At 35.4% G+C, this 25,531-nt stretch overlaps 1 protein-coding gene across 1 annotated transcript in view; it reads right to left on the bottom strand.

The window, feature by feature from the left end:
• Positions 1–5,304: 5,304 nt before the first annotated feature.
• LOC127838272 (beta-alanine-activating enzyme-like) overlaps positions 5,305–25,531 on the bottom strand; it is a 25,226-nt gene continuing 4,999 nt past the window's right edge. Inside the window, exons 6-19 of the mRNA XM_052365898.1 lie at positions 24,388–24,608; positions 22,658–22,847; positions 21,679–21,896; positions 20,554–20,657; positions 19,705–19,889; positions 17,805–18,009; positions 17,346–17,446; positions 15,075–15,190; positions 13,660–14,544; positions 13,272–13,414; positions 11,882–12,045; positions 11,391–11,519; positions 8,417–8,548; positions 5,305–7,287 (exon numbers count right to left, since the gene is read on the bottom strand). Coding sequence (XP_052221858.1) covers positions 6,766–7,287; positions 8,417–8,548; positions 11,391–11,519; positions 11,882–12,045; positions 13,272–13,414; positions 13,660–14,544; positions 15,075–15,190; positions 17,346–17,446; positions 17,805–18,009; positions 19,705–19,889; positions 20,554–20,657; positions 21,679–21,896; positions 22,658–22,847; positions 24,388–24,608 — 3,315 coding nt within the window. The 3' untranslated portion in view covers positions 5,305–6,765. The remainder of the gene's footprint in view (positions 7,288–8,416; positions 8,549–11,390; positions 11,520–11,881; positions 12,046–13,271; positions 13,415–13,659; positions 14,545–15,074; positions 15,191–17,345; positions 17,447–17,804; positions 18,010–19,704; positions 19,890–20,553; positions 20,658–21,678; positions 21,897–22,657; positions 22,848–24,387; positions 24,609–25,531) is intronic.

The following is a 25,531-nucleotide window of genomic DNA, read 5'->3' as shown; positions in this document are numbered from 1 at the left end:
GATGATCATGCCCTCGAAAACTTGTATTATCCCTATAAAGTAAAAGCAAATATCAACCAAATTTCTTCTTGATTAAAAAATGTGATAAAGTAGCGGCGCAATAGTACAAACCGCAGATCATCTTAATGCATCTCGGCAAGAAACTACAAATCCATCACTTAACAAGTTCTATATTGTTTCAAATATATCAGCATAATGGTGCGAAACATAAGACCACATTTTTGAAAAAGTATGTGTGTTGTAACTCAAATTATTTCTCTATAAGTTATCCAAAATATTAAAGACTACAAACCAGTATCATAAATGGCATACAAAGAAATTTGTCGTTTCATTATGACTTACATACATACATACATGTTATCATTAAAAAGTGTCATTTATACTCTAGTTTTTAAATTCATGCACTCGGCCAGCATTGCGTTTTATAAAAAGTATTAATCTTTTAAACAACACAATCATATTTAATGTCAATACAACATTTTGTTCATTCAAACAGCAACTATTTTTTCATTATTTTCAAGTGCTCTAACGGAGCTAAACAATTAGTTTGATTTGTTTAAATGAAATGACACATAAAAACCTTGCAAGTTATTGAATTTGTACTGATATTGTTTGCACCACAAGCAATAGAGCATGTAAAATCATAGGTCAACTACTTTATTGTGTACGAAACTACCTCAGTTGTAGATAAATATATACTGTAATCCATCTGACCATAAACATGTTCATGATAAATAAATGTAGATGATAACCCAAATCGTCCTCTGGACATCCTTACATTTAACCTCTGTATTCGTGTCAGGTGATTGTACAACTTGAGATAAGTCATGTGTTCATTGGACGTAAATGCTAGATAATTAAAATAGTATCTGTATTTTATCCATTGGTGTTTCCATTTATAGAACATAGGATGATTTAATCAAATTGTCCTTTAACCACACATGTCATGTACAGACAAAGATTGCAAAATATTTCCCAAGTGATATTTGATATTAGTGTTCATGTGTATTTAAACTTTTGGTTGATATTCATTATACACTTGACACGTTGACACCATATTATTAGTGTGCATGTGTATTTACACTTTAGGTTGATATTCATTATACACTTGACACGTTGACCCCAAGAATATGTTTGTTATAATAACATTTGCAAAATAACCACAAAAAAAGAAAATTTGTTCAATGAAGCAATGAAAGAAAAAGTTTATTTAAATTAACTGACATGGTATGAAGTGTTCTCAAATGTTTCAATCACACGTGTGAGACACAGATTATTCATTCATCACTAGATAGCAATATGCTGCTGATAAATACAGCAAAACAGGTTGCTGATAATACATTTTAAGTATCTCAACGCATTTTAAGAAGGACTTGCTGTTACTATAAGAGATGAATGCTCAAAAGATGCAACCTATGACAGCCAAATACATCGCTCTTAACAAAAAATACCACTATTGCAATATGGCGATAATGCTGCAGATGAAATATTGGGATTGGTTCTAAAATCGGAGATCACATGAAGATCCCAATCTTCATAAACTTGTTCAGAATGTTTGACCAAGTAACATTTCGGTAAAGTTCGGAAATCGTTCAGTCCGTTTAAAAACATTGCTGCTAATGGAAGGTTTTCCTTATATGTACATAGCAAAACATTGCTAACAATATAGAGTTTACATGTATTGTCCAATCTTCCTTAAACATGCCCAGAGCATGTGTCGCAGTGAAGTATCGGCTGACTTTGAAAATCGGTCGCAATCGGTCAAAATCTAGGCCACTTCGTCAAACACAAGATACAATATAAAGAAGTGAAACTCCAGCTGCTGGAACAGTATTTTATTCTCATTATAAAACAATAGTTGGTCCTTAAGTTAAGCAAGAGACAAATTGTCAAAACAGTCCGAAACAGCACAATACAAAACAACATTCACACATAGAAGAATAAAGCTTGGGTCACCGCCTTCAACCGCCTTGGAACGGTCAATGCAAAGCATTGGGGGTTTAAACCGGTTTTAGAGCGCTCAACCTCACACTTGGCCCAGCAATATTCATGATACATATAAGTGTAAATAAAATTTAACCCCATAGCATTGCAACTCAAATAAAACAATAATAAAAGGGAATTGAAACGCATTGAATTTAATTACCATCTAATTACTCAATGGAAGGAAGGAGACCAGAGCAACAGAGTAACCACTTTTTGAGATACGATGAAATGAAATTACGAACAAGTGTCAACTATATCCCTTCTTTTTAGAAAAAGATTTAAGAATATAGCTAATGAACGATCAAGAGGTTATATTTAATGCCAAATCTTCATGAACTTGGTCAGAACATTTATTCTGGGGTCGAAAATTCCATCGATTGAAAGAACAAGTTTGTAATAAAGTCTACAGGTCATAATAACTTCCAAGTCTCCATAAGACTTGGTCAGAAAATTTGTTCTGTTGATATTTCAAACGAGTTTGGAACAAGGTCAAAAGGTTATAGGTCAAATAAAAGAAAAGTTTGAGAGGTCCCATTTTATGAAAATTTGTAAGAAATTTGTCCGAATGGTACTTCGGATGAGTTTGAAACTAGGACATGTGAAATCATAACTAGGTTATTATGTCAAATTAAAGAAAAATATTATGAACAATCTAAGGGCAAAAATTATTGCCACATTTTTATGAAACTTGCTAAGAACATGTAACCCTATAATATCTCAACCAAATTAAAAACTGGATCATGCGGGTTCATAAAGTAAAAACTTTACTTCAAATTTTAAAAAAAGCTTTCGAACAATAGTGATGCCAAATTTACTGAAAGTTGTTAAGAATATTTTTATGCAATTCTAATTCAATCGCGTTGAAAACTGGGTAAAGTGTAGTAACTTTATAGGTCACTATGACACATTAAAGAATAATATTTATTGCGCAATGGTCACGAGACTCAGGATATTTGCAACAATGGTATATCGACCGAAATCAAAACTGGGTCATGAGGGGTCAAAAGCTAAGTCAGGAACTCGTATAAAAGGCTTGAGTTTTTGAGGCTCCAGCAGCTGGAGTTTCACTTCTTTATATTGTAAACCCTCTAGACGCCACATTTATGCCAAATTTTTACAAAACTTGGTCAGAGCATTTGTCCTGACAATATCTCGGCGGAGTTTGGACCTCGGTCACGTGTTGAAACTGAATCAAACAAGGGCTGTTTGTAAAACATGCATGCCCCCCATATGGGCTGTCCGTTGTAGTGGCAGCCATTGTGTGAATATGTTTTTGTCATTGTGACCTTGACCTTTGACCTAGTGACCTGAAAATCAAAAGGGGTCATCTGCCACTCATGATCAATGAACCTATGAAGTTTCATGATCCTAAGTGTAAGAATTCTTGAGTTATCATCCGGAAACCATTTTACCATTTCGAGTCACTGTGACCTTGACCTTTGACCTAGTGACCTGAAAATCAATAGGATTCATCTGCCAGTCATGATAAATATTTCTATTAAGTTTCATGATCCTAGGCGTAAGCATTCTTGAGTTATCATCCGGAAACCATTTTACTGTTTCAAGTCACTGTGACCTTGACCTTTGACCTAGTGACCTGAAAATCAATAGGGGTCATCTGCCAGTCATGATCAATGTTCCTATGAAGTTCCATGATCCTAGGCGTAAGCATTCTTGAGTTATCATCCGGAAATCATTTTAATATTTCGAGTCACTGTGACCTCGACCTTTGACCTAGTGACCTGAAAATCAATAGGGGTCATCTGCCAGTCATGATCAATGTACCTATGAAGTTTCATGATCCTAGGCCTAAGCATTCTTGAGTTATCATCCGGAAACCATTTTACTATTTCGAGTCACTGTGACCTTGACCTTTGACCTAGTGACCTAAAAATCAATAGGGTCATCTGCCAGTCATGATCAATGTACCCCTATGAAGTTTCATGATCCTAGGCCTAAGCGTCTTGAGTTATCATCCGGAAACCATCTTGTGGACAAACAGACGGACCGACAGACCGATGGACCAACATGAGGAAAACAATATACCCCCTCTTCTTCGAAGGGGGGCATAAAAACTGGTTGGCTAAAAGAAATTTTGGGACAGCGCTAGCTCAGGTAGATAGACCCCATGACACCAGTACATAATATAATCTGCAAATGTGGTCCTAAACTGCATCCAAGAAAGGAGTCACTGTGATCTTGACCTTTGACCTCAAAATCAATAGGAGTCATCTGCCAGTCATGATCAATGTACCTATGAAGTTTCATGATCCTAGATGTAAGCGTTCTTGAGTTATCATCCGAAAACCATCTGGTGGACAGACCCCACGACACCAGTACATAATAATTATAATCTGCAAATGTGGTCCTAAACTGCATCCAAGAACGAGTCACTGTGACCTTGACCTTTGACCTAGTGACCTCAAAATCAATAGGTCACGAGGGCAGGAACGGATTTTGAGAGCGCCCGCAGATGATCATGTCCGAGAAAATGTGTATTTTCGCTATTATTGCATAAACAAATCACACATACCATAATACATTAAAATAACATTGAAAACAATGTTTTGTTCATTCGACATCGACAAAATAATTCGATTATTTCAATACAGTTCAAGGTTGTGTTTTACATATGCCTCACTCGGTCATCATCCGAAATGACGAGGCTTTACCTTCGGATAGGCAGTTTACGATCTAGGAGTCATCTGCCAGTCATGATCAATGTACCTATGAAGTTTCATGATCCTAGGCCTAAGCGATCTTTAGTTATCATCCAGAAACCATCTGGTGGACGGACGGACCTACCGACGGACCGACATGTGCAAAACAATATACCCCCTCTTCTTCGAAAGGGGGTGGGGCATAATAAAAGAAAAAGCTTGTGAGCACTATGAGTCGCATATTCAGCTTAATCTTAATATAACTGTGTCAGAACATTAGTCCCAATGATATATCGGTTGAATGCGTCAGATGGTGAAAAATGTACGTAACTGATTTAATTAACTCATTTGTTTGTGAAAACTTAAGATGCCACATCTATTTCCAAATCGTCATGAAAATTGCTGTGAATATTGTTTGCTTTATATCTTCGCAAAATTCGTAAATGGTTGTTAAACCATCGCAAACCAGAGGGAAACGATTCAGTTGTTTTAGGTATCAGGTATGCGACCTTGGCCTTCACACTGCAGTACCATTTACCTAACATAAATGACTATTACTAGTATGATGCACTAACTATCTGTCTTCAAAATTAAACAGAAAACGGGCGTGGTATTTGTATCATACTTATTTTATTTAAAGCACAGTATTTACTATTAGAAATGCAATATCATAATCCTTTCAAAGTATACAGGTACTGGCATATACAATTGCTTTAAAAATACTTATACAAATATATAAAATTGTGGTTAAAAAATGCATGTTTCCAATTAGAAGGTTTTTCGTGATCAAGACAGGAGATGACAATACTGCTTCCCAAGCTATGCCTACATGTATGCTACCTAAATACAATTTTGATTGCAATACCTCGCTCGAAACTGAAGTCATGAAGCGAATGCCATTTTTATAAACAAGCAAATTCAATTAACTCATATCCCCAGCCAAATAAATTGTGTTTATTTCTGGGTGCCGATGGATTAAACGAGGCAATAACTGTAAAATAACAATGTGTGAAGCTATCGGTTTTATTCATTGCAATACTCCTCATCGATATACCAACATATTTGAAATGTTGAAATCTGGAGAAGTATCTTAGATTTTGCATTGTACAAAAACAACAATGGGCAATTACTCTTATTTAAAAAGTATGGTTATGGTTCTTGTGCAGGGCACTTTTCCTCATTGATATAAATACACCCATTACGTTTCAAGTTGAAATCTTGAATTGAATCTGAGATATAGCCCTGAAACGAAACATATAATAACAAGGGACAAAATTGTCACAAAACCAGGTTTTCATTGTGAAAAAAAATCTGATAAAGGGAGACAACTCAAACTGAACTTTTGAAATGAACAAACAAAATTAACCCCCTTTGTAAGTTTGTTTTAAAATAAATCTATTTTTAGTCGTGGCGACCTTGACATTGGAGATATTGACGTGATTCTTTCGTGCGACACACCGTCCCATGATGGTGAACAAATTTGCCAAATGATTTTAAAATCTCATAATGAATGACATAGTTATAGCCCAGACAAGCTCATTTATGGCTATTTTTTACCTTTGAACTCAAAGTGTGACCTTGACCTTGGAGATATTGACGTAATTTTTTCGCGCGACACACCGTCTAATGATGGTCAACAAATGTGCCAAATGATTTTAAAATCTCACAATGAACGACAAAGTTATGGCCCGGACAAGCTTGTTCCGCCCGCCAGCCTGCCAGCCAGCCAGCCAGCCAGCCAGCCCGCCGCATTCGCCAATCTAATAACCAGTTTTGTCCTTCAGAAAACCTGGTTAAAAAGGTTACAACTCTTAATTAAGAAAGTGTAGGGTTATGGTTCTTGTGTATGGCATTTCTCCTCATTGATATGTATATACCCATGAAGTTTCATGTTTCAATCTTACATAGATTCTGAGATATAACCTTAAACAGTTTGTTACATATGGACAAACTTAAGGACTGACGGACTGACTGAAATCCTGAGACCGACTGACCATCGGACTATGCCAGGACTATATTGTTCCCTTTTGACGCGGGATAATAAAAATAGCTATTGGGTGACCAAAACGTTTACTGTACTTCTGTACCAATACAAAAATGAACCTAACTACATCAGACATTATTCAGTCTGGCTGGCAGATATCTTGAAGCAATACACATGATTGTCTCGGCAACCAAATACTACAAAATTGTCATACAAAACCGGGGATGACCAAATCTCCTTTTGGAATCCTCCAACTTGGCACAGAATATCAAATGTTGATGCGGATGTAATATTCATCCCATGCGTGTCAGTAAATAGCACTATGTTTATTTTCTTATCATGTGTAGTACAGTTGTCTTCTGTGGTTCTACCCTGGGTACATGTCTTGTCAATATTTTTCCTGACACATCCAATACGCAGCGTATATGGAAAAACAGATGTTGGAATACCCGAAAGTATAGATCGTGACGTTTCTATACATCCATTTTCTGCATTAATGACTACAATAGAACTGTCAGTTTTGTTATTGTCATTGTGTGTTCCAATGAATATTTTTGATAGAGTTCTGTTGTTCCCTATTGCTAGACCCAAATCGGAAATCTCTAAAGATGGAGGGGAAGATATTCTTCCAGTATTGCAAACCCTGGTTTTCCAAATCTGAAACAAAACAATATAAATCTATCACACTGATTTCCAGGGAAAAAGATTACTGCATTTGTATTGTACAAAAGTTAAATTGTGTACATCAAGCAAAGACCCTGCATAAATGATAATAATTGCCTGTTTTTCTGGGCGCCAACTACATTGTACTTTGGAATCAATGTTATTGCTAAAATTGTATAGCACAATTTAAACTAGAGCTTTGTCACAGACGTGACGAATACCCCCACATGCAGCATTGAAATAGAATATTTTGCATGTTGTCTTCACAAAAAAACAGCGGACACCATGCTCAATGTTTAAATTGTATTAAGTGACCCCGTGACCTAGTTTTTAACCCATCAATGCCCATGTTCGAATTTGACCTTTAAATCATCTAGATACAACTTCTGACCAAGTGTGGTGAAGATCTGATGAAAACTACTTGAATTAGAGAGTGGACACCATGCTGAAAATTTTTAAAATGTGACCCCTTTACCTAGTTTTTGGCCCAGCATGGCCCATGTTCAAACTTGGCATAGAGATCATCTAGATGAAACTTTGACTAAGTTTGGTGAAGATATTGGATGAAAACAACTTGAATTAGAGAGCGGACAACATGCTGAATGTTTAAAACACACTAAGTGACCCCGTGACCTAGTTTTTGACCCGGCATGACCCACATTCAAACTTGACCTAGACATCATCTAGATACAACTTCTGATCAAGTTTGGTGAAGATCAGATGAAAACTTCTTGAATTAGAGAGTGGATACCATGCTCAATGTTTAAAAAGCACTAAGTGACCCCGTGACATAGTTTTTGACTATACCATGACCCATGACCCATGTTCGAACTTGGCCAAGACATTATCTAGATACAACTTCTGACCAAGTTTAGTGAAGATCGGATGAAAACTACTTTTATAAGAGAGCGGACACTTAATACCGACCGACCGACCGACCGACCGACAGAAAGTTCACTCCTATATACACCCCTAAACTTCGTTTGTGGGGGTATAACAATAAATAAGCACGCATTACCAAAATCTTTAGTGAGCATCAATTAAGAAGCAAACAACATCTGAAATAACTAATAAGTTGAGAATGAAAAACACAAGTTTACAATATTTAAAAGAAAATAGTCACCAATTCTCCACTGTGAGTGATGTGATACAGTTGTCCGTCCGTACACGCCACAAGAACGCCTCTGGAGGACACAACGGGGGATACCAGCACTGGAATACCAATCTTGTACTGCCACAACACCCAGCCGTTGTCCTTCAATACAATATTGATTATTTAATAGATATTCTAAGGACGTCAAAAAGAGATTTACTTTAACCAAGTAGGATAATGAATTATATCCCTAAAAAGAAGTTCAGTGACAATGAACAGTTGTTTCCATGTTCATAAGATTGTACGAATAAGGTCACACCATGCAACAAGACATTCATTTTATATTAAAATGACGAAAATTTAGACAGAGCTCAAAAACATGGTAAAAATGAGTCCTTTTAATATAAATTAACTTGTGTTCATTGTTTATCAGCTTAATAACGTTAAGAATCTCATTTTGTTAACTATTGTTTTTGAGGCGCTTATCACACATCCTAAAGAATATCCAAACTAGAGCTTTGTCACAGATGTGATGTATACCCCCATGTGCCGCATTGACACAGACTATTTTGCATGCTGTCTTCACAAAACAAAAAATCTAATTTATGGCGATTTTTAAGAATTATTATGCCATTATTATATATGACAATTTTGACCTTTGAACTCTTGAATTCTTTCGCATGACACGCCTTCCAATGTCTGTGAACAAAATTAATGTACAGAGTCATTTTAAAATCTCACAATGAAAGACATAGTAATGGCCAGGACAAGCTCATTTATTGCCATTTTTCACTTTTGAACTCCAAGTGTGACCTTGACCTTTGAGATATCGACGTAATTCTTTCGCATGACACATTGTCCAATGATTGTGAACAAATGTACCAAGTAATTTTAAAATCTCACAATGCATGACATAGTTATGACCCGGACAAGATCATTTAAGGCCATTTTTTACCTTTGAACTCACTGTGAGACCTTGACCTTGGATATATCGATGTTATTCTTTTGCGCGACGCACTGTCCAATGATGGTGAACAAATGACCCAAATAATTTTAAAATCTCATAATGAATGACATAGTTATGGCCTGGACAAGCTCATTTATGGCCATTTTTGACCTTTGAATTCAAAGTGTGACCTTGACTTTGGAGATATCAACGGTATACTTTCGCGCGACACACCGGCCAATGATGGTGAACAAATGTGCCAAATGATTTTAAAATCTCACAATGAACAACATAGTTATGGCCCGGACAAGCTCATTTATGGCCATATTTGACCTTTGATTTTAAAGTGTGACCTTGACCTTGGAGATATCAACGTAATTGTTTCGCGCGACACACCGTCCAATGATGGTGAACAAATGTGCCAAATGATTTTAAAATCTCACACAATGAACGACATAGTTATTGCCCGGACAAGTTCATTTATGGCTATTTTAGTCTTTGAACTCAAAGTGTGACCTTGACCTTGGAGATATTGATGTAATTCTTTCGCACAACACACCGTCCAATGATGGTGAACAAATTTGCCAAATGATTTTAAAATCTAACAATAAAAAGTAATGGCCCGGACAAGCATTTGACCTTTGAACTCCACGTGTGACCTTGACTTTGGAGAAATCGACATACTTTTTTCACACGACACACCATTCCATGATGGTTAACAAATGTACCAAGTTATTTTAAAATCTAACAATAAATGACATAATTATGGTCCGGACAAACTTTCGGTGTAAAACACACTAAGTGACCCCGTGACCTAGTTTTTGAACCAGCATGAGCCATATTCAAACTTGACCTATACATCATCTAGATACAACTTGTGACCACGGACTCTAGATGAGACGGATATGAAACGGAACCGTATCGGCAAATAGCTTGTCGATACTTTGTTACGTAACCAGTAGCTATCGATTAGCGTACATGTATTAGCGCCGAGGTTATACATTTTGATGTACCCACTCACGTCTTTTTTTAATTTATACTTTCAGTTCTTGGCCGATTTTTACAACTTATATATCATTAGAAAGCCTACGTTACGTAGTTTTCATATATATAAATATATATTATGTTTTTCTTCTGATTTGGCAAGCCTGGCGAGTTATAACTTGAACTTTTGCAATTATCACACCGTTTTAGAGTCTAGATTTACGGTTGACATTTTCGTACTTTATACCGATTTGTAGCGTTTATATTTGGAGTTCAGTTTTAAAAATTACATCTTGCCTAGGAGGATAGAATTCTGTATACGATAGAAAAAAATGGTTTTAAAAATGAAATTAAGTAAGGAATGACTTTGCACGAAAGTATCGCGCGGTCCTAACTCAGAGAACTGATGCTATGGTCTTGGCGATTATGCTTTAAAGTTACAAATCTGTATAAAGTACGACCATGTTTACCGTAAATATAGATTCTAAAACAGTATGATATTTGCAAAAGTTAAAGTTATAACTCGCCGGGCTGCCCAAATTAGACGTAAAACTTCATATATATTTATATATCTGAAAACTACCAAATTTAGGCTTTCTAATGATAATCGGCCGAGAAATAAAAGCAAAATTAGAAAAAAGATGTTAGTGGGTACATCAGAATGTATAACCTTGGCGCTTCGATGTACGCTAATCGTTAGCTACTGGTTACTTAACAAAGTATCGACAAGGTTAAGCGCGCGTGGGTAAAACATAAAATGTGTTTTTCTCATGTTTAACTCGCTATACATCCATTAATAACAACGGAAATATACTAAAAGTAATATTTTGTTGAAAGAGGAATTAATAAGCAACAAGATAACGTATAAACCAATAAAATCGATGATTAATTTTTTCATAAATTTGAATTGACTACAGTAAGGGTCAAATACTCGTTTCAACTCCTGTCAATATACGCTCTGTGGTGTGACCAAGTTTGGTAAAGATCGGATGAAATTTCGAACAGACCGAACGACCGACAAAGGGACTCTATATAGTCCCCATTACCAATGGTAATGGGGGTTTAATAACCTACACTATCTAGAGGGAAGACGACACCATAGCGAGAGCTGGTGAAGTAGACTTGATGCGGACAGTGACTAACTGCTCCCGATGTTTTACCCGGAAGATCTGGTAATGAAACCCTCCACACTTCTCTGTATTCCTGAAATGCAGTTTTCTTATATCAGGGCTCGAAGTAAAAACAAAATATTTTCTTATGACTTTTCGGGACCTGAATTAATTTTGAAGTAACAATGAGTAATAAAGTAAAAAAATATAAATGAAAAGTTGCCCATATACCATATAACTTTCACAAAACCAGCCAAAAATAGCAAGCAATATACTTCGGTTCGGAACTGCGAGAGGTTTTGAAATCATTCATATAACACTCTTTCGTGTGTTTGCGCATGCATGTGTTAGGGAGGGGGTAATCTTACCAATTATAATTTCTCGTTGGCATTGTAAGCACGATCTTAATACTGGCATTTATAACAACCTTTTTTAATAAACTAAAATAAAGCTTACTTTTACGTCAAGGCAGACGTAAACGTCGTTAAAATTGCGCACAAACACGTGACCCGACACATAATCGACTGTGGGAGCACACTGCAGTGCGGATCCGGTGTTGAACTGCCACAAGATGGCGCCACTGTGGGAATCTAGGACGTATACATAGCCATCCACACAACCTAAATGAAGAAATTTAATATTAGATTTGTGAACCCGTCATGACGTGCTAATTTGTGTTATTAAAATCATGACATCTTTACAGTTTTTGCATAGAATGGAATAAAATAAATATGAACAAAACTTATCACAAAATCTTAGAACATACACTTAAAGCCACACACCTTGAAATGAAATACATGTTAATCAATACATATACCGTAAAACACTGTGTATAATGCGCATTTACGTATAACGCGCATCTACTTTTTGAACCAAAAAAATCAGGAAAAATAGTTTTTGAAGCAAAAAATCGGGGAAAAAATTCTGTACCGTAGGAAAAAATCCTTTGGCATGGCTGTAGCAGTGTATAATGCGCATCAAGTTTTTAAAATTACATTTTGAGGTAAAAAAGTGCGCGTTATACACAGCGTTTTACGGTAGATGAAATTTGAAAGTGTGCAAAATTGTCATTAAATCTATAGCCTAGTTAGTAAGTAATTTATTTTTTTTAAATAAATTTTAATATCAAAAGAAGGATTTCTATACGTATACGTTCATTTCGACAAACCCGATTATTTTTAAGTTTTAATGCGCAAAAAAGATGGATTTCTACCTTGTAACCATCAGATATATTCTAATTGGCATAGATAAAATTAAATCGCCTAGTAAGCAAGTAATTTATTATTATTTTGTAATTTTAAAACCGAAAGTAGGATTTCTATACGTTACGTATACATCCATTTCGATAAATGTGATTATTTTTAAGTTATAAAGCGCAAAAAAGACGAATTTCTACCTTGTAACAACTTGATATATTCTAATATCTATTAAATCTATAGTGTAGTTAGCAAGTAATGTATTTTTTTTTCAAACGGTACCGCTTATAAAACCGAAAGTAGGATTTCTAGATGTACGACAAACACGATTATTTTTAAGTTTTGAAGCGCAAAAAAGACGGATTTCTACCTTGCAACCACCAGATAGGCAGATATATTTAAATTGACACAGATAAAATATGTTTCTTATTTATACTTAAATTAACTATATCACATAAGTTGTGTGACTTTAATCATTTTATGCTTCAATGCTGCTTTAAAGGAACACATGCTTTTTGTGATTGCTTGTATGTTTTCCTTGTGAAAAAGCAAGTAAAGCTTAATTAGAACCCTGCGTAAAGAATTTAATGTATCAAATATACCAGTACACAGCCGTTGTCCAAAGGTACAATCTACTAATAATAACTTACACACTATAATCTTGGTTCCACAAACACTGAGCGCAGCTTGTTCCATAATCCTGTATGGAAACGTGAGACTCCAAAGAATGTTGCCAGTGTGCAATTCGATGGCGGAAAACATGTAGGAGTGGGAACCCACAAACACAACAGACCTATAAAATAAGTAAAATTGACCATTACACATGTCATGTCTTTTCCAGTGTGCTTTATACCAGTGTAAAAATAGAGCTTGTCAGAAAACAAAAATAGAATCCTTTTTTTTCAAATATTTTAAATCGATTTTTATATGTTATTTTAAATTTCCGGAAATAAATTAGAATATGATACGATCTTTCGGTGATTGCCCAAATGTTAAAGCAGACATAACAGAAGCGTTTTATAATCTCGCGAACCATACCTGTGTTTTCCTATTGCGATCACCGGACTGGCATCAACACATTTCTTCATGTCGTGTTTCCAAACGAGCTTCAACTGAATCCTCACCTTTTCAATTCTCTGACTAGATACCTCTTCATGGTTGTTTTTTTCAATACAAATGTGTTCCATTATATTTCGTACGAAATTATCATTTACTCCGAGATCAAAAGCTGGCTGAAGAAAGTGGATCTTATTTCCGCCACTAATGGACACCAAAAATGGATCAGAACACTTTGTTCTCTTGACACCATTTTTACTTGCAGCTTCAATAGTCGATATATTACTGAAATGCTTGAAATCGGACCTATCTAAATTAATGACTGCTTCAGAAGTACTGCTTTCTTCAGATTTTGCATGTAATTGGTGATTAGTATCATCTCTCGCTATATCTACATTTTCGAATAAATATTTATCTTCAGGTTTATTCTGATTTAATTTCTTTCTTTTCAGTGATGATGCCGAAAATTTTTCATTCACTTCACCGCTGAAACTAGAGTTCGAAGTTTCATTTGAACCAACCTTTTCTTCAATTTTGCGCTGATCTATGTTAGTAAAATGCAACTCGACAACGGCATTGATTTCAGATATATTGTCCTTATAACCTCTTACAAATCCTGTATCACTTTCATTCATCACAATAGTGCTAGTAACTTGCCTTGATACCATGTTAGTCTTATTTTCAGCAGAATCAAACAGGTCGTTTTCATTTCCAGGAAAAGTATGTACAAATTTCTCCTTTGTTTCTGGCGAATTTGTCTTCTCATATTCACATAAATCTTTATCTCCATTTCTTGCAGCAGCAATTACGTATTGCTTTACTTGCTGGAAAGTCTGGTTCATTAGAATGCCCATCAAAAATGGTAACCTAAAATCCGTTCAAACGAGAGCATAGCTTACTACTTCACAGCATACAGTGAGTTATCCTTGAATAGATAACGAAATAAATTAGAATGTTTGCATCAATTGAATAGTACTATTTGAGCTTGCTTTTTTTAACATCTTCCATTTATATTAGAGGATGCGACCTTTATGATTAATCTGCCCCCAAAACGACCTAAAACGCTCATATAAAACCCGAATGTAGACAACTATTCCAAATCTGTCACAATAGCTAACAAAGAAAAAGCCACCATGTGAGTAATGTATTTTAATAAAGCAAAATGATTTCTGAACTCAACACAGATAACATTTGAACAAATAATATGTGCATGTTTCATAATAAAATGTGTGACTACTACAGTTGAAAAACAACGGATTAAAATTACACATACAATGTTAATTTGTTAGTTTGATAGTGTGCTAAATGATATACTAGACATCTTACATGTAATAAAGTTACAATAGTAATTTCAATATAAGATTGTATGATAATTTGATATTCTATCGAATACCCACCTGCGTTTAAGTTTTGCCTCCAACTCATTTGCCAGTTGTACTGCTTTTATAGAATCACCACCATCGAGGACAAAGTTTGAAACAATAAGGTGATACTCATTAACTTCCAACAGATCCTGAAGAAAACAAGAGTGCCCTCGGTCTTAAGGTGCTCAACTGAGACCCAAAAAACAAAAATATTTTGTAATAGTGTGAGCCGACTCATAAAAATTAGACCAAAATTGACTTTTAGAGTATTAACATGTTTTGTATTTGACCTAGTTTTTGAACTTGCATTATCAAGTTTCAATCTCAGCCGAGATTTCATTGGGACAAATGTTCTGACCAAGTTTAATGATGATTGGAAAATAAATGTGGCTAATATAGCATCAAGAAGTTTTCACTTAAGCCATATAAGGAAAACAGCCAAGCCCCCGTTGGCCATGTTATCAAACAAACCAGAAGAATTATCTTTCTCGATCAAAAAGTCATTAAAGCTAGTGTTCTGACATAGTTTGCACTAAGCAAGGGCTGTTTGTAAAACATGCATGCCCCCCATATGGGGTGTCAGTTGTAGTGACAGCCATTGTGTGAATACGTTTTTTGGCACTGTGACCTTGACCTTTGACCTAGTGACTTGAAAATCAATAGAGGTCATCTGCGAGTCATGATCAATGTACCTATGAAGTTTCATGATCCTAGGCATAAGCGTTCTTGAGTTTTCATCCAGAAACCATTTTACTATTTCGGATCACCGTGACCTTGAGCTTTGACCTAGTGACCTAAAAATCATTAGGGGTCATCTGCGAGTCATGATCAATGTACCTATGAAGTTTCATGATCCTAGGCATAAGCGTTCTTGAGTTATCATCCAGAAACCATTTTACTATTTCGGGTCACCGTGACCTTGACCTTTGACCTAGTGAACTGAAAATCAATAGGGGTCATCTGTGAGTCATGATCAATGTTCATATGAAGTTTCATGATCCTAGGCATAAGCGTTCTTGAGTTATCATCCAGAAACCATTTTACTATTTCGGGTCACCATGAACTTGACCTTTGACCTCATGACCTGAAAATCAAAAGGGGTCATCTGAGAGTTATGATCAATGTACCTATGAAGTTTCATGATCCTAGGCATAAGCGTTCTTGAGTTATCATCCGGAAACCATTTTACTATTTCGGGTCACCGTGACCTTGACCTTTGACCTAGTGACCTGAAAATCAATAGGGGTCATCTGCGAGTCATAATCAATGTATCTATTAAGTTTCATGATCCTTGGCATAAGCGTTCTTGAGTTATCATCCGGAAACCATTTTACTATTTCCGGTCACCGTGACCTTGACCTTCAACCTAGTGACCTCAAATCAATAGGGGTCATCTGCGAGTCATGATCAATGTACCTATGAAGTTTCATGATCCTAGGCCTAAGGGTTCTTGAGTTATCAACCGGAAACCATCTGGTGGACGGACATACTGACGGACGGACGGACAGACCGACAAGTGCAAAACAATATACCCCCTCTTCTTTGAATGGGGGCATAAATATGATTTCTACAGTGGTAACAATGGTTCACTTTAGCCATATAAGGAAAAACCTCCCGCCCCCTGGCGGCCATACTTTTGAACAAACTAGAACTATTTTCAAACTCATAAGAACCAATGTTTTGACCAAGTTTCATAAAGATCTGATTATAAATGTGACTTCTTGAGTGTTCACAAGGTTTAGTTATAGCCATGTAAGGAAAGAATGCTCTACCCAAAGGCGGACATGTTTTCAACAGACCGGAACCATTTTCAAACTCATACTAGATATCATAAGAACAGATATTCTTACTAAGTGTCATTATGACAATAAATCTGACTTCTAGAATGTTAACAAGGTATTACTATAGCCATAAGAAAGAAAAACTAACCCGCCCCTAGCGGCCATGTTTTTCAACCAACCAGAACCATTTTTGAACTCGTCCAAGATATCATTGTGACACATGCTCAGACCAAGTGTCATGAAGATTGACCCAACTTATGACTTCTAAAATGTTAACAAGATTTTACTTCAGCCATATAAGGAAACACTCGAAACAATTTCGAACTTGTCCAAGATAGTAATAGGACACGTGTTCTGGCCATGAAAATTTGACCACATATGTGGCCTCTAGAATGTTGACGAGGCACAACGGACGACGGACAAAAGGCATCACAAATGCATTATGTGAGTGAATGATGCGGATGGTTATCCATCAGCTTGGCAAGCATCATGATTTCAAAACAGACAGGTTCCATAATTTTACCATCCATGCTGAGGCCAAATATTCGACAAGGTCACCATCTTCCAGCTTCTTTGTTTTCAGTGTACAGTACAGCTTTTCTAAAAGTCTAATATCTGCTTTACCTACAAATAATCTAAGTTGACTGTAAAAAATAATAAATACATGAAACAAAAAATATATAGTTTACTATGCAAGTACATATTGTATTTAAATTTGCAATTGATCTTTTCAAAAATCGTTTTCAGTTTAAATTTCATGTAATTGGTTTAACAGACATGCATCTTTAAACAGAATAGCAGCCCATTAATGAACAGTTTACATATGATTTCAACAGACATAAACTCGAAGATGTTTTTTGCATGATTTGTTAGTTTAGATCAATATAATGTGACATGGGATGCAAGATTATTCTTAGAACAGGTCTACATTCAAAAGAACATCCACTTGAGAAATATAGTGAATAAGGATTAACCAACATACCATGTTCTGTTACTGGTATCTCTTGTACAATATGTACATCATCTGGCAGGCTGTAACTTGGTAAACGACTATGCATGTGGCGCAAAACAACTTCCCTTGTGTTGTTATGGACACCATCTAGTAGCATAACAAAAACGACTATCTTTTGCCAACGTTTGATGTGAAGCACTTCGCAGGCCGTTATATTTTGGCAACTGAGGGCAACCTGAGTAAAACAAGAAACCGTCGGAGACGGGTGATGCTCCCCAAAGTGTTTTTTTGTCACAATATTACACTATATATTCAGATAAAAGGAAACGTCTTGAGGGCACAGTAGTTGGGGGGACAAGAATTTTTTATATAAAATTTCAAAGGGCCATAACTCTGTGAAAAATCATCCCACCAGAACCCGCTGATAATATGCACATCTCCTCTTGGTAGTAAAGCTTCCCATACAGTTTCATTGAATTCCGGTCATTAGTTGCTGAAAAATAGCCCGGACAAGAATTGCACTATATGTACAGTTAATGGAAAATTTCAAAGGGCCATAACTCTGTGAAAAATCATCCCACCAAAACCCGCTGATAATATGCACATCTCCTCTTGGTAGTGAAGCTTCCCATAAAGTTTCATTGAATTCCGGTCATTAGTTGCTGAGAAATAGCCCGGACAAGAATTGCACTATATGTACAGTAAATGGAAATTTTCAAAGGGCCATAACTCTGTGAAAAATCATCCCACCAGAACCCGCTGATAATATGCACATCTCCTCTTGGTAGTGAAGCTTCCCATACAGTTTCATTGAATTCCGGTCATTAGTTGCTGAAAAATAGCCCGGACAAGAATTGCACTATATGTACAGTTAATGGAAAATTTCAAAGGGCCATAACTCTGTGAAAAATCATCCCACCAAAACCCGCTGATAATATGCACATCTCCTCTTGGTAGTGAAGCTTCCCATAAAGTTTCATTGAATTCCGGTCATTAGTTGCTGAGAAATAGCCCGGACAAGAATTGCACTTTATGTACAGTAAATGGAAATTTTCAAAGGGCCATAACTCTGTGAAAAATCATCCGACCAGAACCCGCTGATAATATGCACATCTCCTCTTGGTAGTGAAGCTTCCCATAAAGTTTCATTGAATTCCGGTCATAAGTTGCTGAGAAATAGCCCGGACAAAAATTGTGCACGGACGGGCACACGGACGGACGGACGGACAGACGAAGCGGTGACTATATGCTCCCCCCAAAAATTTTTGGGGGAGCATAAAAACAAATAGTCATACTAATATTCGAATTTACACTTCTCAATGTTCAGCTTAAAACTCTTTATTTGTGAAACAGGACCTTTAAAACTATAACTTTTCATCCTTATATTATTTTTTTCTTTTTGAATTTATTGTTCTTATGCTGATGACACTGTGCTGTTAACCAAAAGTCAAAACAATTTACAAATATTTTTGAATGAGTGCAAACTTTTTTTTACAGAGTAATAAACGACTGTCTGTACATTTAGGTCAATACCATGAACAAAGTTAATCGAGGGTCATTTCATGACTCAGATACATTGTAAAATGTGTACTTATGTAATATGACAACTTATTTAAGACAAGGGCATACAACTCTTGAAAAACGAATCACAGAGTAACCAACCTTACCATGTGGCAAACTTAGCTGATAACTTACGTTAAATAAAAGTTGCAAAGCAATTCCTTAGAAATTGCTTAGTTTTATACATACAGACAATTACTAGAAACATGAACTAACACTGATTCTGATGGAGATGACAGTTTAAAAAATAGCTTGACTGTTAAAAAAATACATTTTTTCCAGATATAAAAGGACTTAACAATAAAATGTTTAGGAATCTGGAAACCTTAAAAAATACATACCCGGTATACAAAAAATAATAAATACACACGTTCTTTATCTCCAGTAAATTGATTCTGTGCCCATTTCTCTTCAGTTGACTGTCCTGTCGACCACAAAAATACCAGTTGTCTCCCTGAATTTCTACAAAATCTCCAGTGTTAACTCCTCTGTTTGATACATCACTGAACTGGCTTTGCGGATCTTCACCAATAACGCATTGTCTTCCATTACCACCTTAAATAAACATAAAATATTTGAAAATCACACTCCTACTAAATGTGATCATAAAATACATACATTATTAATTTAAACAAGATGTGTTTTTGAAACACTATGCCCCCCATATATTTGACCTTTGACCTTAAAGGATGAGCTTGACCTTTCACCACTAAAAATGTGCAGCTCCATGAGATACACATGCATGCCAAATATCAAGTTGCTATCTTCAATATTGCAAAAGTTATGGCAAATGTTAAAGTTTGACGCAAAGAAACCAACAAACAAACAGACAGGGCAAAAAAAATATGTCCCCAGTATAAACTGGGGGACATAAAAATGAATATAAAAGTATATAACAAATATAGCGAAAATTTAGCCTTATGATTTCTATGCAATCCAGCAATAATAATTATTGTTCAACTAATTAAACTAAAAACTGTGTACATGACGTTTTTAAGTTTATAAACAGGCTACATTTTTTATCATGACGGTTGATGCTTAAACATATTTAACTTCAATTTTACCTATTGTATTTCATCCTAATAAAATATTTGTTGCAATCATTTCATAAAATGTTAGTAATAAGAGTTATGTTAATAAAATTAAACAAGTTTGATTGTATTTGTAAACAGTGAATGTACTAGCAAAGACAGGGACTGTCCAAATTGAAGAAACTTACTTATGCAAACCTGCCCAAACGTCTTTTCACCAGTATCTTGGACAATTACAATCTCCACCTCTGTGTTTGCTAGAGGTTTACCAAGTGGAATCTTGTTGTTTTCCCTTAAAAAGAAATACTACGGAATTGAAAACATCTATGTGAGTTCATTAATATTGAAACTGATATTTTAATGAAAGTTTTAACTTAGCATTTCAAACATTATATATACAATGTTGATACTTAAATTGAATGATTATGCATGTTTTCAAATAAATGTTATTTATCGTAACTGATATATTGCAAGTTGTTTTCATAATTGATATATTGCCAGTTTTATAAGTTATAATATTCTAGGAAATACATGGTATACCATATAAAGAAGTGAAACTCCAGCTGCTGTAGCAGTATTGAAATCTTATTATAAATAATTAGTTGGTCCTTTATTTAAGGCAAGTGACCGATTGCCCAAACAGTACAAAACAGCACAATACAAAACAACATAAAGACATATAAGAATAAAGCTGGGGTCACCGCCTTGGAACGGTCAATGCAAAGCATTGGGGGTTTAAACCGGTTATAGAGCGTTAAACCTCACACTTTGCCCAGCAATATTCATGATACATTTACGTGTAAATAAAATTTAACCTCATAGAATTGTTACTCAAATTAAACAATAATAAAAGGGAATCAAAACGCATTCAATTTAATTACCATTTAATTACTCAATAGTAGGAAAGATACCAGAGCAACAGAGTTACAACTTTTTGAGGAACGATGAAATGAAACTACGAACAAGTATCAACTACATTCCTTTTTTATAGAAAAAGATTTTAGAATATAGCGTCATGAAGTTAATATTTCAGATCATCATCGCGCACATACAGGAAGAAGCAGCAATAATGGGTGTAAAAGATCCATATTGCATAGGTTTGTTTTTTATGTGACTGCAAAAAAAAAATCAAACAAGAAACGCCTGTTAGAAAGAAAATATAATTAAAATTGAACGTTTTAAACTCGATGACCTATGCATGTAGATTAAAAAGGTTAAAGTATGAGGTATGAAGCATTATAAAAGCGATGACGTCACAAAAATTAATGTAGCCAGGAACAGAGAGAGAGAGAGATGTCACACTTCATACAAACCTTATATCTTCCTCTGTGACCACATAATACATTGCCCAGCACGACACCTCGGTGACACCATACAGGTTGACCAGCTGTGTTTCATTTTTAGAATCTCTATTTTTAGCCAGCCATTCAGTGCTGGGAAACTGCTCCCCACCCAAAGCCAATACTCTTAGACAGGAGTTGTGTCCAAGTAGAGCAAAAAGGTTCCCAGAATACAGCAATGATGGAGTCACCTTAAAACAATATTTACATCTAAATGATAACTGATAGCATTCACTATAAATGCTTAAAATAATAAAGCCAACACTCACCTGTTTTCATGGAAATATTAAAATAATGTTGCAATTAACGTTTGAGTTCACCAAAAGATCAATTAAAATTTAAAAACTACAAAATGGTACCCCACTTCATGTAATTACTGAACAGTGCAACTTATCAGTGTCATAATGAGACTTATACATTACATCTACTGGGTAAAATCAGTGCTTGATGTATTGTATTATTATGTATGATCTTTTACAGCTGTCATACTCTATTGAAACATAGCTTTAGATCAACCAATTTGAGGAATGACATGTCCATTCAATAAATGGGATTTAATAAATTTATAAATGACAGATCATGTCCTTCATTACTGGAATTGCAAATAATATCACAAGAAGCTGATAAATTTAATGTATATGAATCATGTAAAAACTATATTAATCTATTAATATTTTAAAAGAAATTTAAGGACATGCCTGAGGTTATGATTTTGACGCAAAATTGCATTTTAATCCAACCTGTTTTAATTTGTCAAAATCAACTCATCAATTCAAAAGGCAACTGCTTTAATATACAGACATTCTGAGTCAATGTAAGATGCCATTATGATGGTTGCAATCAAATCAGTTGCATTTTTTACATTAACATGAAGAAATATAGCGTCAAGAAATAGCTGTTAAAACCATAATTGAAACAAAAAGCACCTGAAAACAATGAATGTCATTTATACCTGCATCACAGTGACTTTATTTCTGACGATGGTATCAAGAAGAAGGCTAGCATTCATTTTCTTGTCAGGGGAGACAACTAAGAGAGACGCTCCGCTACTCAAGGTCGTAAATATTTCAACTATCATTGGGTCAAAGGTCAAGCTTGTGGCACAAAGAACAAGGTCAGCTGGGGTCAAGTTAAAAATCTTTCTGAAAATATATCAATCAATATTTCTGTTTTGCACTGCCTTTGCAGTACTCAAACAGTGTTTAACATGAATGAACATGGATGAAAGTGGTAATGTCTAGGAAACAAATAAAATGTATTGGACTGTTTTAAAATAATTGATATCCATTAAATAAATAAACCTTGGTGAACTTGTTTTTTTTTTACAGTTTTTTTGTCATTTTATCAATCATAAAAGTATGAAAATAGATTAAGGCTAGTGCTAAATATTTCAATTTTCCACGAAGAAAAAACAAACTCATGTCAGCTTAGTTTTATACATTAAAAATGCTGATTAAATGATTTTAATTTAATACATGCTTTTTCTGTCATATTTTGTTTTAACAAAATATTGCATCTTATTGTATAATGTTGTGTTCATCGTAAAAAATACATAGAAGCGGTTAATAGTGCTCAAGCTCAGATATGAAATGTTTTTCAAAAATCTAAACATCACACTATTGATTCATTTTAAATTCACTGGGTACAAATTTTGCACACATGCTCCGGGAATTAGCTATGTGAATGCGGGTTTATGATTTGACATGAGAAAATGGCAAACAGTTGAATAGATTTAAATATTCACAATGGCCACACATTTTTCAATTGAATGTTGTAAAAATTAGACCTACATACAAATTAATGAATGTAAATTAAGGTAGCGCACCTCTAATGGGCACATATCCAAATATAATCTAATTAATTATTTTTTTAATCAGCATCATTTCACTGAACTACATGCAAATTTGTAGGTAGGCTTTCCATGCTTTTTAAAAAAATATACCGATTTTTTCAAAACCACCCCCACGCTCGGCTTTTGTCCAGTTTATTTTCACCCCTGGGGTATATAAAAGTTCCATAATTCATTCAAATTTCCAAATATGGGCATGCAGTTGGTGTGTACAGATGCTGTAAAGGTGTTTAAAGTTTAAACAAGATGAAATAAGTATTCTTTTACAGACATTTATTTTTTACAAATTTTTATCTATGGCAGAGCGCCATGAAATGTTAGTGATTTCAGCCAAGTAAAAATTGGGTCGGTTAAAAACAAAGTGTCATAAAATTCAAAATAGTATCATTTAAGTCATATTTTAAACTTAGTTTTTATAGAAACACTATATACAGCAAAAATACCAAGAAGTAGACAGATTTACCGTTTACTTTTTGAAATAAAAAATAAAAATGCAACATGCATGGTTCGTATTTTCAACAGAAAATCACCCAATTTCGCCATAACGTTGTTTTAATTTTAATAATTGAAGAATGTGCATAAAAATTGCATCATATTTAACAATAAATATAGCTTATATGCCATATTAAATCAAATTACGTTAGAAAATAAATAAAACGCGTCGCAAAAAAGTATACGTCGTCGGAAGGATTCGAACCTGCACGTGAATATCCCACAAGATTACTAGTCTATCGCCTTAACCACTAGGCTACGGCACCTAATAGTAGGCTCTTCAACCTTCGAAGAAATCGCGGGAAATCATTAGAGGTGCACTACCTTAATAATTATCTTACCTCAAATGTAGAATATTTGGCACTATACAGGAATGAGGGACCTGAATTACTTTTGGACGGCCAGTGGTGCCTGACGTAGTTATACAATATGCCAAACCACAATCATAGAACTTCCTCTCTCTTTCCTTTATCACGAAAACACTAAGGTCATGGAGGTCATTATCATGGACAGTATGCTGTTCAAATACCATTTCTTTCTGCGCCAGTGCTTCTGCGACATTCTGTAAAACAAAATATAAATTGTGCCTTGCTCTGAAAAAAACTGTGTTTTATGCACGTTTATAAAGCATCCTCCCAGATAAGCCTGTGCATTATAAAGCATCCTCCCAGATAAGCCTGTGCATTATAAAGCATCCTCCCAGATAAGCCTGTGCATTATAAAGCATCCTCCCAGATAAGCCTGTGCATTATAAAGCATCCTCCCAGATAAGCCTGTGCATTACAAAGCATCCTCCCAGATAAGCCTGTGCATTACAAAGCATCCTCCCAGATAAGCCTGTGCATTACAAAGCATCCTCCCAGATAAGCCTGTGCATTATAAAGCATCCTCCCAGATAAGCCTGTGCATTATAAAGCATTCTCCCAGATAAGCCTGTGCATTACAAAGCATCCTCCCAGATAAGCCTGTGCATTATAAAGCATCCTCCCAGATAAGCCTGTGCATAATAAAGCATCCTCCCAGATAAGCCTGTGCATTATAAAGCATCCTCCCAGATAAGCCTGTGCATTATAAAGCATCCTCCCAGATAAGCCTGTGCATTATAAAGCATCCTCCCAGATAAGCCTGTGCATTATAAAGCATCCTCCCAGATAAGCCTGTGCATTATAAAGCATCCTCCCAGATAAGCCTGTGCATTATAAAGCATCCTCCCAGATAAGCCTGTGCATTATAAAGCATCCTCCCAGATAAGCCTGTGCATTACAAAGCATCCTCCCAGATAAGCCTGTGCATTATAAAGCATCCTCCCAGATAAGCCTGTGCATTACAAAGCATCCTCCCAGATAAGCCTGTGCATTACAAAGCATCCTCCCAGATAAGCCTGTGCATTACAAAGCATCCTCCCAGATAAGCCTGTGCATTATAAAGCATCCTCCCAGATAAGCCTGTGCATTATAAAGCATTCTCCCAGATAAGCCTGTGCAT

Source organism: Dreissena polymorpha, chromosome 7 (assembly GCF_020536995.1).
Source record: "Dreissena polymorpha isolate Duluth1 chromosome 7, UMN_Dpol_1.0, whole genome shotgun sequence".
NCBI lineage: Eukaryota > Metazoa > Mollusca > Bivalvia > Myida > Dreissenidae > Dreissena > Dreissena polymorpha.
Note: the sequence above shows the minus strand (reverse complement) of the source record. Positions and strands in the feature narration are given on the sequence as shown.